General features: G+C 43.9%; 1 protein-coding gene across 1 annotated transcript in view; it reads right to left on the bottom strand.

The window, feature by feature from the left end:
• LOC102174202 (multidrug resistance protein 1) overlaps positions 1-15,831 on the bottom strand; it is an 84,626-nt gene that overhangs the window by 35,590 nt on the left and 33,205 nt on the right. The window contains exons 5-14 of the mRNA XM_018047305.1: positions 13,272-13,385; positions 13,022-13,132; positions 12,809-12,934; positions 12,499-12,702; positions 11,466-11,636; positions 9,302-9,463; positions 8,068-8,244; positions 7,219-7,365; positions 5,913-6,020; positions 2,535-2,612 (exon numbers count right to left, since the gene is read on the bottom strand). Of these exons, the coding sequence (XP_017902794.1) occupies positions 2,535-2,612; positions 5,913-6,020; positions 7,219-7,365; positions 8,068-8,244; positions 9,302-9,463; positions 11,466-11,636; positions 12,499-12,702; positions 12,809-12,934; positions 13,022-13,132; positions 13,272-13,385 (1,398 nt within the window). The remainder of the gene's footprint in view (positions 1-2,534; positions 2,613-5,912; positions 6,021-7,218; positions 7,366-8,067; positions 8,245-9,301; positions 9,464-11,465; positions 11,637-12,498; positions 12,703-12,808; positions 12,935-13,021; positions 13,133-13,271; positions 13,386-15,831) is intronic.

Below are 15,831 nucleotides of genomic sequence, written 5' to 3'. Positions count from 1 at the left end.
GGGCTCTCCCTCTTCCCTACCCCCATATCCACTTACGTCAGCCAATGTGTAGAGAGTAGACTGTGTATGGGGAATGAGGTGAAGCTCTTGGAGATGAGGTCTGGGGAGGTAGGGGGGACACAGAGTTTGTGACTTTACTGGCAAATGCAAAGATTCCAGATTTGGGGAATTCCCTGGTGGTCCAGTGGCTAGGACTCCATGCTTTCACTGCTGAGGACCCAGGTTCAATCCCTGGTCAGGGAACTAAGATCCCACAAGCTGCATCACATGGACAAAAAAAAAAACAAACAAGATTCCAGATTTTACCCTGAGAGATATGGGCAGCTTTCAGCAGCTTTTAAGCAGAGGGATGTGATTTAACTTTTATCTTGGAAGAATGATTCTGGTTCTTGGGCAACGAACCTAGTGGACTAGGATAAGGATTGAGGCAGTGAGACGGGTTAGGAGGCTGTTGTAATATCGGACAGAGAAGAGGAGACAAGGACAACTCCTAGGACTTTAACCTGAGCAACTGGCAGAATGGAGGGGCCATTTACTGATATCGGGGAGGTCTAGGGGTCGCTAAGAGTCAGACATGACTGAGTGACTTTACTTTCACTTTTTACTTTCACGCATTGGAAAAGGAAATGGCAACCCACTCCAGTGTTCTTGCCTGGAGAATCCCAGGGATGGGGGAGCCTGGTGGGCTGCCGTCTATGGTTCGCACAGAGTCGGACATGATTAAAGCAACTTAGCAGCAGCAGCAGCAGGTAAGGAGTGGGAGAAGGCAATGGCAACCCACTCCAGTTCTCTTGCCTGGCAAATCCCATGGACGGAGAAGCATGGTAGGCTGCAGTCCATGCGGTCACTAGGAGTCAGACATGACTGAGCGACTTCACTTTCACTTTTCACTTTCATGCACTGGAGAAGGAAATGGCAACCCACTCCAGTGTTCTTGCCTGGAGAATCCCAGGGACGGGGGAGCCTGGTGGGCTGCCGTCTGTGGGGTCGCACAGAGTCGGACACGACTGAAGCAACTTAGCAGCAGCAGCAGGTAAGGAGTAAGCCCTTTGGCAAAGGGTGGGAGGGGTGTCCAAAGCTCAGTTGGTATGAAATTCTTAATAGACATTCAAATAGAGAAGTCAAATAAACAGCTGACTATGGTTTATGGCTGAATAAATGAACTGGGTTAAAAAAAAATCAACCAAAGAAATCTAGATTAAATTTTAACATTCAACATAAAACAGGATTTTCTTTATAAAACCACTTACACTTTTAAATACAAAAATACTAAAAATATCGTGAGTTTTGTATCTCAGTTTGTATCTGTTACAAAAATAACTAAGGTTATAAGAAGTTATCTCAACTGTGATTTGCAGTTAAAGCAGTGTTTATCAAATATTCAAGAAAAAACTAATTATAATGCATTATAATTTATTACAGTACATATCCATTTGCTTTTAAAAAATTGTTAAGTGCTTAAGTGTCTCCCCTATTGGAACATAACTGCCATATATACAGGCACCACTCTGACTTGAAGACCTTACAATACCTAGTATATTATGCCTTATAAGCAGAAGGCACTTAATACATGATGGCCAGACTGAATAATTGGTGGAGAGGGTATGACACAAATCCTCAGCTCAAATCCAAAGTATAAGGCGCCTAGGAGTTGGCCTATGGCCTGGCCGGGGAATGGGGCATTTAGCCCTGGGCCCAGGCCCTGAGTCTAATTCGGATCTTTATAAATACTGTCTGACTGAAAATCCTGACAAGAGGCCCTACATCAAACAGTGCTCTCTCACTCACTGAACTTGGTCCTGGCTCTGTCAGTCCTGAGCCAGCAATCCCCATAAACAGGTCTTGTTTTTAAGCGGCAGGGGGGTCACCATGCTTTGAGCCAGGGTTCAAATCCCGCCCCATCCCCCCAGGTATATCTGAGGCATTCTGGTGAAGTATCACTGTATTAGTGATTTTTGAATGGAAAGTTACAAAGTCACAGGCAAAATGTGCGTCTTGTTAAAGACACCTTCCCCTTTGCACTGATCTGCTTTGAGTGACATGTCTAGGACCTCCCTCCCCCTTCCCCTAAGCAAATATTCACATCCATGTGCTGTCAGGGCCTGGAGGGTGCCCAGTGGGGGGGACCTAAGTCCTATCGGCTAGGAACAGTGCAGCTTGAACGAGCCTATCAGTCAAGCCCCAGCACGGAAACCAAGCAGCACCAAGTGGGCCACGGGCTGACTTTTGACCTGTGGAAAGAAAGGGCTCAGAGGGCACTTCTTGGCAGGAATAAACATGAGCATCACGGGTCTCCCGCAGAGAGAAGGAAAGAAAGAGAGGAGAGGGATGTGGGGGCACGGAAGATCGCTTCCATCTCCTCTGACTATAGCTGCTGAGGCGGAGGGCGGAGGGGAGCCTGCCCGGGAGAAGCCCTGGTCCGAGCCCATCCCCGGCGGAGCACCCCAAGCTCACTCTGCGGCACCGACAGCAATCCCGCCGCCTCCCCACAGGGCACAGTGCACACCCCCGGGCGCCATCCCCGGCAGGCCTACCTGTCTCAGCATCGACCTGAAAACCAGGTACCGCAGCCGCCTGGTGAGGATCTCGCCCGCTTTGCCGAACGTGAAGCCCTGTGGAGAGGGACACGCCACAGGGAGAAGGCTGGTCAGAGGCCCGGCCGCCGCCGACACCAGGGAAAGCGACGTGGGGTCAGCGCCGGGGCAGGACACAAAGTCGGAAAGCCCCGTTTCAAGGCTTGGCGGCTCTGCTTCTCAAACAGCGACCACGATCGTGGCGCGCCACCGACAGAAGTGGGAGGATCTGGTTTTGAAATTGACACTGCCGCTCCCCAACCAGCCGGCGGGCCCATCGCGGATCTACAAGGAAGTGGTTCCTCTGTCTCCCTTCCCACTCCCGCTTCTCTCTCTCAGCAACCAGGGCCTGCCACTGAGGAAGCTGGGAACGAGTTGTTCCCAAGGCAAGGGAATTCGACTCTAACCCAGGGGTTTATATTATGAATCATCCCAAGCAGGAAATTTCTGAGAGTGAATTGGTGGGGGGGTGGAGGGCTGGTGGGGGGCAGGCACTGGTCACAACTACACCAGACCTGAGGTGCAACCTGGAAAAACAGGAATCTGCAGCCCCTCCAGCCATAAAAGATGCAGAGAACAAAGATGTCAAATGCTTTGTTTCCAAGTTAAAAGAAAAACCAAAGTCTAGGAGAGAAATAGGCTGGAAAGGAAGGCTTACTGGACAGAGAGTTTTCTGCACTGATCTCCCCCTTCCCCAAGGATATGACCTATGCCTGGGAGGAGAGAAGAGCGTAAGATGTGATTGTGTGGCCATGCTGGGCCACATCTGGGGAGGAAGGAGGAAAGACCCTCGTCCCGGAGCTTGGGGATATATAGGGCCAGACTGAGGCACTGTGCCACTTTCTCTCTGGAGCTCCGGGAAGGGGAGGTTCACAGATGGAGGCTGCCACACAGTGGCCCAGGGAGAGCAGAGTGGAACTGGCTGGATGGTGCATTGGAGGAAGGGAAGCCCTAGTAAGAGCCCAGAGTCTCCTGCAGCATCTGAGACATGACGGAAGGCAACCGTAGCTCCTCCACACTCCCGGGGGCAGGCTGGACATCATCAAGAGAGAGAAAGAGAAGAAACACGGGCAAAGAGCCAAGTGGAGAGAAAGTGAACTCTTCCTCATGGTCCTGATCAAGGGGAACAGCCAGGCTGGACTGTGTAACTGCAGGCCACCAGCCCCTCCGGTCACCAGTGTGAAGCAGGGGGCAGGGGAGGTGCACAGACCAGAGGCCCCCACCCAGTGCTGCAATGCTGCGTACCCTCTGCTAAGACTCACCAAGCCAGGGACAAGGGGGAGAGAAAGAGACCCTGGATTAACTGAGCTGAAGCCCTCCATTAGCAAAATGATTAACCTTACTAGGAAATGACCAGATGAAGGTTTCTGCTTTAAACTGAATGAAACCTGAACTATCCTGCCCACTATGAGAATACTACTCCTGTCATGTGGTTGAGAACTAGCCAGTGATAAGTATGTCAGGAACATTCTCTCTACAAGTCCTGAGGACAAACCTATAATTACCACTTTACAGAAGAAATGGAGGTCGAGGGAGGCTGGAAAGTGGCCAGAGGCTACAGTTCTAAGGTGGCAGAGCTGGAATCTGATGTGCATCTAAGAGAATCTTAACCAGAATGAGCACCCAGAGCCTGGGCTGTAATCCCCCAGGGAGCTCCTTCCTTGCTTTTCTAAATGAGGGGCTAACACCATCTAACACCATGTTCTAATCCCATTGTTGGCACAGTGCCACCTCTGCACTTCTGAGGTCCTGGGATTCACAGCCTTAGTTCTCACCTCGGTTTGCCAGGCAAGCCAGGCTCCACTCTCCCTGGGTATCACTGTGTGACAAAGGTACCACTTTAACTACCTTTGCATCACCAGTTCAGATTTCCAGCTCAAAGCCTATGACTCTCCAAACTCCTTAACCAACTGCACCCTCAGCAACCTCTACATTCTCCCAACTTCTCTGGCATTAATACTTGGTATGACAATCTTGTATACAAGTTAAGATGTCACATTTATTCTAGTATGATCAGAATCCCCAAAGAGACTTGAAGGACTCAGTAACAAAAGATTCTGGGGTTTGCGATCTCCTATCATGTCCAGAAAAGTGTCCTGTCTATTGAAAATATATTAACATGCTCACATCATGCAAAATAAAGAGATCTATTGAGAGTTCTATCTTAAAAAATTACATGTGACAAACCACTCATTCTAGAGAAGGAAATGGCAACCCACTCCAGTATTCTTGCCTAGAGAATCCCACGGACAGAGGAGCCTGGAGGGCTGCTGTCCATAGGGTCGCAGAGAGTTAGACACGACTGAAGTGACTTAGCATGCATGCATGCATTGGAGAAGGAAATGGCAACCCACTCCATTATTCTTACCTGGAGAATCCCAGAGACAGAGGAGCCTGGTGAGCTGTCATCTACGAGGTCACACAGAGTCAGACACGACTGAAGCAACTTAGCAGCAGCAGCAGCAGGAACCACTCATTCATTTAATAAGTGATTATGTTTATAATCATCTCACACACAACTAGGAATTTACCTCTTTTCATCATCAAGAGTCAGCTACCATTATCCCCATTTTAACACATGAGGGAACTGAGGCTTACACAGTTTCAGTTAATTTACTTGCCCAAGGACACAAAATTAGGAACTGGTGCAACTCATACTTGACCCTACACCTAACACCAAAGCCCATACTGCCTTACCATGCGGAGATTCTAGAGTGCTTGAACTCCTGGCAATTTCATTTCAGCCAAATGATCTGCAATCTGTGAAATCTGATACTTTACATATGCTTACTACACTTTTTGTTTGAAGACTGACATTCTTCTATCATTAGAAAAATTTCTTCTTCTTCAGGAAAAGGATGACAAACTCTTCAAATATTTTTAAAATCAGCATGACTAGCTTGTGGGGCTCTAAGGTTTGTTCTTGCTTTTACAACACTGGAAGATACTTGAGTATCAGAACTGGATGGTAGTACTTATATACGCAAACATGTGTCCACAGCTCCCCTAGATTCCATTTGTAAGACCCTTGCTTTTACTTCCAATCATTGTATTAGATCAAACACTCTCCATTCCCTCTGACTTCATGAACATTTCAAGTCAGGGGAGAAGGTGGGGAGAAGGAAGGAAGCAAGGGTTCCTTCCCTTGGGGTGTAAGAGGAAGCCAGAGGAAAAAAACGTCTTTGGTTTAAGTCAAGGAAACTGACTGCTAAGAGCCCAGTGACTAGAAGAGCGACTCTGCTAAACAGCAAATCACACAGATGTTTGATAAATTCCCCCAGTTGGGTAATGATACATTTCTCCAAATGGAAAAAAAAAGGTGAAAATGTAGACACTTACCTGAAGGAAAAATGTAATAAAAGAAATAATTCTAAGGATTAGAAACAACAGTGAAAACAAGTTACTGTTCTGTCGTTTGGTTTCGTCATCGTCATCTCTGGTGAAGATCTGGCAAAAGAAAATATTTAAGGGTTTCAGTACCACTGAAGAAATCATTCAAAGTCTGACCCATGTTACATCGAGTTATAGTATTTGGGGTCAAGAGGGCCTTAGCATGTGGAGCTCAGGCAGGCTTCCCTAAGGCCAGACTTAAATGGTGCAGTATCGTGCCTTCCCCGGGGGCCAGGGCCTGTCATTCATTCACTAATCTATCCAACTCTTTCTCCGCTCATACTCCTTCTTGAAGTAATGGGTGCTTCAAGTCAGCACCAAACCCACTACTGCAGAATTGGGGACAGATACTCTCTTATTCCTGTGATGGAAACTACACTGTATGGCAGTCTGTTGTTTCACACGGGGACATTTCCAACTGTCCGAAGGTGTCTGGAGACACATCTGCTGATGTGGTTTTGGTGAGCCCAGGAGGTGAGCTCATATATTCAGCCCAGGTCTCTCTGAAGAAAGGATGCTTCTTTAGCCAGTCTTCTTTGTAGGGTGGCCTGTTAGACAGTGGGCAACTAGAGCCAGCTCACCCGGAACCACACTCAGAGACCTTGGTTAAAAGAGCTAAACAGGATGCCTTGGGCTCAAACAGCAGGCAGAGAACAACCACTTCACAGGGAAAGAAAACCATCTTCCTTCACACTGGGCCAAAATCTGACTTTAAGATTGTAACTTTATGGTTGAAAATGACATCATGAAAAGCAGGTGCGACCAGTATCTGTCAACCTGAATCTTTTCAAGCCGTCCCATTTGTTTTCCTCTTAATACACAGGACGGACATCCCACAGAGGCCAAGTGCTCAGCCTCATCACGTCCTGACAAGCACATGAATCAGAGAGTGGCTCTCCCTTGAGCTGGTGTGATGAACACATGAGGAAGCCTCTCTGTACACCAGTCACAGAACTATTGCTCAGGTTGACTCAGAGTCCAGCGATGGCAGGTAGGGGACAGTCGCCTAGTCAGTTTCATGGACTGTTTTCCAGGATCTCATTCCCAGCACCCTAGGGTAGAAACCAAGTGCCACGACAAAGGAAGTTTTGAAAAATCAGTTTTCCTATCACAAATAAAACTTCTACATGTTCAAGCTGTTTCATGAAGGTGCAATGTATGTTTTTGCGGCTTTTATATAAATTTTCAAATACAAACAGTTCATTCTTTAGTCAGGACTCACAGGTAAGTCCCCAAAATGAACAAAAACACTTACTCCTATCATCCTTGAAAGTGTGACTGACAATGCTGGTTCCAGACCTCCATTTACAATGGCGCAAAACACACCAACCACAAAATAAGGCCATTCAGTTATATTCAGCTTCAGAATCCTCCAAAAGGAAACGGGAGGTACACTTTCATTCTGGAGAACACAAAATATTACAACAAACTCGTTAGGAAAATAACTGATCTTAATGGACTGAACTGACGTACAGTTCTTCTGTATGCACAAGTTTTTAAGCAAATATATCTTATTCCTACTTCCTTATCAATTGATGGCTATGGAACTTTTCTTAAAGAGTGCTGACAGATTCTGTTACATTATCGCCAGTCTATGTCTGATGCAGGATACAGCATGCTTGGGGCTGGTGCATGGGGATGACCCACAGAGATGTTATGGGGAGGGAGGTGGGAGGGGGGTTCATGTTTGGGAACGCATGTAAGAATTAAAGATTTTAAAATTAAAAAAATAAAAAACTAAAAAAATAAAAATAAAATTAAAAAAATGAAATGAATTTTAAAGAAATACATGATGATTCCATAAATATTTAAGTCTGACCAGACATCTGGAATGTGACAAGCATATTTGTAAGGATGAAAGGACAAAAATGTTTGTATTTGAAGACCCACTATTATCTCTTTACATTATAAACTCTAATTCTAAAGTTCTTATCCTATAAATTATCATTCATAAATTCCACCTTAGAGTTAACATGCTGAGATTTGGGTCTGTGGACCAAGCGAAGGGACAGGACAGGGAACTCTGGATAACCCTTTCTTGCTCCCACTCCTATCCCAGCCTTAGCCCTCTGCTAAAGACATCAGTCTGCAGCCTCTTTTGTACCAAAGTTTCTTCTGTACTGAGCTTTCTGTCCTGGCTTTGGGATCCACGGATACTCCTGCGAGTTGATTTTCTTCTGATTAGACTGGATCTTGAATCTTCAGAGGACGTGTACAAGTCATCAATTTTACTTAGGGATTCACCAGGGGTATTCTCTAATTCAAGTTCATTTCCTTTTGTCTAAAATAAACAAGAAAAATGCATAAGTTGGTTAGGCGGAGTTAACTATTGAAATCTAATCGCTCAACAGCAGATATCAAGGAATATGGTCATTTTAATTTAAGTCATGGGAAAGGATGAAGTAGAACTGCCATTATTTTGGTGTGATTATATCTGAAAATTAAAACCATTAGATAAGGATCCCCATAAACTATGCTGAAACAATATGGCATCCATTCCAAGTATCTTATCTAGTCACCTCCTCTGTGTGAGTGATTTTGGCTCAATCAGATTTGCTTTGGACCAGTGACATCACACAAATAACGGTGCAAGTCATACTGTGAGACACAATGTTTTCAGTAGACATGTCAAAAAATGTGATAGGCAAAGTTAACTTTAATTACATGTTTTATCTAACCTTTTATGTATCTAAGATATTAGATTAACATGTAATTACTGTAAAAACTTTTTGAGATAGCTTGCATTTTTCTTTGGACTAAGTCTTTGTATCTGGTAGGCATTTTCAACTTACAACCACTTCAGTTCAGATTAACCACCACTAACGTGCTCAACAGCCATGTGTGGCTAGCAGCTGCTAGAGTGGATACTGCTGTGGCTGCTGGTTAGCCACTCAGTCGGGTTCTATGCTATTTGCAACTCCATGAACTGTAACCTGCCAGGCTCCTCTGGCTATGGCATTTGCCCAGCAAGAATACTGGAGTGGGTTGCCATTTCCCTCTCCGGGGGATCTTCCTGACCTAGGGATTGAACCCACATCTCTTGCTTGGCAGGCAGATTCTTTACCACTGAGCCACCTGCGAAGCCCCTACTAGAGTGGATAGCTCACTTTTAAGCCTTTTTAACTTTATCTTTCTCTATCCTTCTTCATTTTTCTCCTTTCGAGAAGGAAAAAAAAAAAACTAAAACCTGGAGTGATCCTCAGTCCCCCTGCTTCCCACCCAGGAATTTTTTCCCTCTTCTCAAAATAATCAATAGTAACATTTATTTATAGCACCAGATACAGCAAAATCAGCTCATGCCTGGAATACTTGAGGAAACTGCTAGAGTCAGACTGCACCTGCATTGTGACAAGTTTGAAGTAAATGCCCCTCTTCCCCATTAGCTCATCATGACTGCCTTCCTCCACGATGACTCCATCATCAAGACCAGCGATGACGTCAGCATTGCGAACCGTGGACAGACGATGCGCTGTCACAATGGTGGTCTGGCCTTCTCTGGCCTAAAGGGAGAAAATCTCATTTTTTAATACATGAACAATTATATGAAAAACATTCAGTAATTCAATGTGTATTTCCTGACCACCAATGCCCTGGACGTTGCAAAGCTGTGTAAGCCATATAAGGCAGTCTCTGGCTTCAGTAAATGTATTGTTAATGGTTTAAATGATGCTTTAATAAGTATAAACACAAATATGATAGTCTCATATTAACACTATGTAAGCCTCTAAGATTTTACTCAATCTCTACTAGCCTAAGTTTACGTAATAATCCAGGGCTTATACAGAGGTAAAACACTCGACTGCCCAGGAATCAGTCAATCGGAGCAGACACAGGCCCCCTGCTATCCTGTGAAGCCAGCCAGCAGCAAGGCCCCCTGGAAGTCCCCCTGTGCTCTCTCACAGACATCTGGATGACCAAGACCGACACTAAATGTGAGGCAACACAGGCCAGACTTCAGTGTTGCACTGATCTGAACTCAAACCTTAGTTCTGCTCTGTATGAGTTCCAGGATCTTATACAAGCCTTTAAACCTGTGCGAGGTTCAACTTATTCACATATCAAATGGGGATAACAGTGCAAGGCCACTTTCTGGAGTGGTTGTGATATACAATAATGCACAGGTAGCACTGTGATGTACACAGTAAGTGCTTAATAAATGATGCCTATTTCTAGGGAGAAGCATTATGGAAAAACTAAGGAGCTAAGTAAACGTCTTAAACACCCAATCTCATTTTTATTTTCATATGGAACAAAGCCAGATAACCAGCACTTGTCTGAGATTTCTTTAACCTTTGTAACTTCCCCAGTGCTTATAATTTTTCTTATTCATATTTCTCCCTGGAAACTAGCAATAAAATTCTCAGAATAAGCTAGCAAAAAGAGGTATAAGGATCAGTATGAAAAAGAGAAGTGAGAAAAAGTCTAGGAAGAAAAAAAATGCACATCAGAAAAATTAGGCAGAAACAACTAGAAAGCAGAGAAGACAATGCATCGATTCTTCGGATGTTTTCAAAGGATGAGATGTGGAATGCCCCCTTCAAAATGCGCATTAAAAGGAAATGGTATTTTTTAATGCAATCTTTCTAAATTCATTTTATTAATAATTTAATACATAGAAACATGGTAGAATAGAAAGAAAACACAGATAAGCAAAGTGAAGAGGGAAAAGCAGACTCAATTGCATCTCCATCTATTTTGGTCCACAAAATCGTTAGGGACCTTTTTTCTTTTTCCTTTCTCAACAATCTGTTACGCACTCTGACAGGATGTTTAGCGAAACAGAGTTGTTTTGTTATTAGAAGAGGGGGATAGTTGGAGCAGAAAGGAGTTCATCTTTCAGTTCTACTGGGAGCACTTCAACTCACAGAACTTATGGGTGAAAAGGTTTCCACGTTCCGTGTCCTCACAGAGTGAGCCTACTTGTCATCAGACACCGGTGACCAACCACACGGTGACTGGCGTGGCACACACTCAGTCTAGCCGGTGAGTGAGTCACGTGAACTCAGGTACTGCAGGAAGGTCAAACTCTCTCGATGGTCAAGGACATTTCATTTCATTCCCAGCGTCATCAACTCTCTGGCACTCTCCTCAAGATAAGAGGTCTCTCATTTCCCATTGTCTTTGATAGGCATCTGATCTCCTGAGAACTAGATGTAAACCTTCCTTGTGTTGACAACAGTAAAAACTCATAAAACCTAAGTATCAGGGTGATCTCTAACGCCAAGTTTTTAAGAGCACAATGAAGACCAACTTTCATCTGAGTCTATATTTCTCATTGTTTAACTTAAAAAAATGTGCAATTATCTTTCAATGAAAGTTTATTCATCTCTACCTGAAAATATACCAGAGAAATAGAAGTTATATAGATCCAGAGAGGCCTGATGGTTTTAATAGCTTAAAGAATTACTTTAGGAGAGATTTCTTTAAAAATAATATTAAGAATTAACAATGGAATGCTCTTATGGTTATAAACCAGCTAGGATTGAACTGAGGTTCACCCACCTTATACAGGGCCACCTGAACCACCGCTTCACTCTCCGTGTCCAGCGCTGAGGTGGCCTCATCCAGCAGGAGGATCTTGGGGTTGCAAACCAGGGCCCGGGCGATGGCGATTCTCTGCTTCTGTCCACTGCTTAGCTGGGTTCCTCTCTCTCCAACCAGGGTGTCAAATTTCTACAACATCGAAAACACAGGAGGATTAAACAACAGAATAAGCAATTTCAGCTTAGATTTTTAAGATGGGAAGTAATCCTATAAACAACCCAAATCTAACAGGCAATATGCTCTAGTTTTGTGTGTGTGTAGTCACTTTGGTCGTGTTGACCTCTGCGACTCTACAGACTGAAGCCCACCAGGCTCCTCTGTCCATGGAACTCACCAGGCAAGAATATTGGAGTGGGCTGCCATGCCCTCCTCCAGGGATCTCCCCAACCCAGGGATTGTCTCTTATGTCTCCTGCATTAGCAGGTGAGTTCTTTACCACTGGCACCACCTGGGAGGCCTCAAACTTAGCAATAACCAACCCTAATTAAAAAAAAAAGATGTCAGGTCTTCCCTCATGGTGCAGTGATTAAGAATCTCCCTTGCAATGCAGGGCACACCTGTTTGAACCCTGGTCCGGAAAGATCCCACACGCCACAGAACAACTAATACCATGTGCCACAGCTACCGAGCCTGTGGTCCAGAGCCCCGGAGCCACAACTACTGGCACCTGGGTGCCTAGAGCCCATGTTCTGCAACAAGAGAAGCCACCACAATGAGAAGCCCTCGCCTGCAACTGGAGAGTAGCCCCTGCTGCCTGCAACTGGAGAAACCCGGCTGGCAGTAATGAAGACCCAGAGTGGTCAAAAAATAAGTCCATATTTTAAAAAAGCATGTCTGCTACTAGTTGATGCTAGTAGAGCTTTACAATCTGGAGTCATCTTGATCTGCCACCCTGGGAAGTTCCTCCAGTTTATATTCCTGCCCTGACTTCTTATGCGTCAGGCCGGCATGCCATGACCCTCCAGCGCAACAAAGATGGAGAAGGACTTACATTAGGCAGTTTCATGATAAAGTCATAGGCGTTGGCTTCCTTCACAGCTTTCTGAATCTCATCCATGGTGACATCTTCACGGCCGTAGCGAATGTTCTCAGCTATCGTGGTGGCAAACAGCACAGGCTCCTGACTCACCACCCCGATAATCTCCCGCAGATACCTTACGTTGATGGTCCTGATATCCTGTCCGTCGATACTGACCTAAAATAAAAAGGAGCTGTGATATGCACATAGCGCAGATTTGTGATGTGCGACCTGCTGAGGTAAGTCAGAGCTGCAGCATCTGGCTGAACAAGAGTCACCTCACCATGCCCTCCGTGGGGTCATACAGCCTCTGCATCAGCTGGACGGTGGTGCTCTTCCCACAGCCGCTGTTCCCAACCAGGGCCACCGTCTGCCCACTCCCTACCTTCAAGTTGAGGCCCTTCAAGATCTATGAGAATGAACGAGAGATAAACTTAAACCACAGATTTCAGGACTACGTACATTGTTGAACTGTTGAGTCATCATTTCATTGTACCTTAACTTCGTTTCGAGATGGGGAATGGAAGTGAACATTTCTGAATTCCAGATTTCCTTTAATATTGTCGGGTTTGTGCCCAGTGTTTGAAGAGCTGTTGATGCTTGGTTTCTAAACAGAATAAAATTTCAGAAGGTTACAGCAACTACTAGGTTACAATAAATACTTTCAATTACATTTGTGGAGAGCTGAATAAAAGTGATAAATAAATACACTGTTTTAGACAGATAAATGGCCAGCCCAGACTTACGTTATCAATGATCTTGAAGACTTCATAAGCTGCTCCTCTTGCGTTTGCAAATGCCTCAATGTTTGGAGATGCCTGTCCAATACTAAAAGTTCCAAGTAATACAGAAAAGAAGACCTGAGGAATGTGAAGTAAAAGCATCGAGTTACTTCGTATTTAGTACGCTTGCTTTTCTCATATTTTTAACACTGTTAGTTAAATTTTTACATGGCAAGATAACATATGAATACTGACTATTAAAACTATTTTTAAAATTGAAGTACTCTTCAGTTGAGAATGCTGAATTAGTCTTACTGGATCTGTGAAATAATAAATTCTATATGACTGGAATATTTTCATATGTCTTCAAAGGCCAAGAATTTTGGTTTAGAGTATCAGCCGGGTACAGTGGAGATAAACCCTACTATGAGAGTCAGAAACCTGAGGTCTGAACCCTGGATTAAGCTTTAAATGGCTATATGTCTTCAGGTGATTCTCTGACAGTCTGGACTTCAATTTCTTTATTTGCAAAAAGAGACAAGAGATAGTCAAATAGAGGAGATTACACAAAAGAGGGCAAAACCAAGGAAGCAAACAAAAACCAAAGCAATGTTGGAGACCACGGATAGACATTTCCCTCTCATTCTAATCACTTAACATAATTTGAGCACTTTTTAAACCCTGGGCAAGTGGCTAATTTCTGACATTCAAATTAAAGGAGACAGGTACATAGCAGACTGTTCTGCTTAAGAAGGGAGATATGGAGATAAGCGAATGGGGATCAGATTTAAAAAAAAAAAAAAGAAGGATCTTTGCAGATACAGAACCATGGTAAAACTATCAGAGAGAACAGACTGTAATTGAGCCTTAAATTTGTTCTTATTCAATTAATACAATTCCCTATAGGCCGTCAGAACACTGCCTTGCAAAAAGAGGAGCTCATAATTGCAGAAATGAAAGAGTTTATCTCTAACAGGAGGTATAGTTTGAGTTCTTTGATCCATAAACACATGATGGTATAAACATTATACAGTATTATATTAATTTTTTTGGAGGATTTGTTCCATTTGAGAATGTATAAGCAGAGGTCAAGCCCTGCTCAGATATGAGCATGATTCTTTCATGCCCTAGTGACATTTAAAAACTACCTCACCGAAACCAGTTACCAAAGCATGGCATGGCCCAATGAAATTTACATGATTACTTCCTAAAGAGTAAATTTAAACAGAACTTTATAGTGATAAAATGGTAATACATTATTAAAGTTTCTCCCTCCAAAAAATGTAAATCTCCAACTAGCCAGTTATAACCCTTGACCAGAAAATTATTTTTGAGAAATGTGCTTCAGTGGTTGAATATACAGTCTCCCACTTTATGAGCTGATGTGACATGAAAGTACCACAGGGCATAACTTATACATGATTACATTTAAGGAACTTTAACGCTCATGACTCACACTTTGTTATTGCTTTTATTTCAGTTCTTGCTTACCGAGACTAACGTAGAAATCACTGTGATACGCTGTGTCCCAAGCAGCCCGAGGAAACTTTTGCACAGGAAGAAGCAACAAGGAAGAAAATCACTTAGATGCCAGAAGAGATAAATGAAAAAAAGAAGGGGGTAAGGAAGGAGGAGAAGCAAGCACTACTCCTTTTGCATAGGCTTTTTGATTAGCTTGTCAACAAAAATGTCACATGTACAAAATCAGATATTAAAATCATCAACTCATTAAAAACTCTAGTATCAAAATGGTAAAGTAGAATTTCCTAAAAGGGGTCAAAGTTACACAACAAAACACTGACAATTAGAAAAACTATTTTTCTTAAGTAACATGAACACATTTATCAATGATGCAAATAGCCACCTATGGGAGCAAGGAAAAATTTCTGCTGTGTGTGCGTGTGTGTTAGTCACTCACTGGTGTCCGACTCCACAGTTTATTTACATGTAAATAAACTGCGTCCTGTGCTAAGTCCTGCCTGACTCCTTGCAACCCCATGGACTGGAGCCCGCCAGGCTCCTCGCCACGGGATTCTCCAGGAAAGAATACTGGTGTGGATAGCTACAGGATCTTCCCGACCCAGGGATCAAACCCAGGTCTCCTGCATTCCAAGAAAATTCTTTACTATCTGAGCCACCAGGGAAGCCCCACTGTGTACTACTGAATTAAATTCACTTTAAATTATAAGAGAATTTGAGACATCTTACTATACCTGCTAATTTGAAGAGAAAATCAGAGTAAAGACCTTAATTCCTGTCTATGTGGAAGCAGCAAACGGAAGGGTAAGAACTAGATGGAAAACTGAAGAATTATATTTGGTCTAAGAATAGCTTTAATAATTCTATTATTGCTGTTGTTTAGTCACTCAGTCGTGTCTGACTCTTCTGCCATCCCATGGACTGTAGCCCACCAGGCTCCTCTGTCCATAGGATTCTCCAGGCAAGAATATTGGAATGGGCTGCCATTTCCTTCTCCAGGGGATCTTCCTGACCCATGGATCGAATCTGTGTCTCTCACATTTCCTGAATTGGCAGGCGGATTCTTTACCACTAAGTCACCTGGGAAGCCCCTTAATAATTCTAC

This window comes from Capra hircus, chromosome 4 (assembly GCF_001704415.2).
Source record: "Capra hircus breed San Clemente chromosome 4, ASM170441v1, whole genome shotgun sequence".
Lineage (NCBI taxonomy): Eukaryota > Metazoa > Chordata > Mammalia > Artiodactyla > Bovidae > Capra > Capra hircus.
The sequence above is the reverse complement of the archived record's forward strand: the minus strand, read 5'-3'. Positions and strand labels throughout refer to the sequence as shown.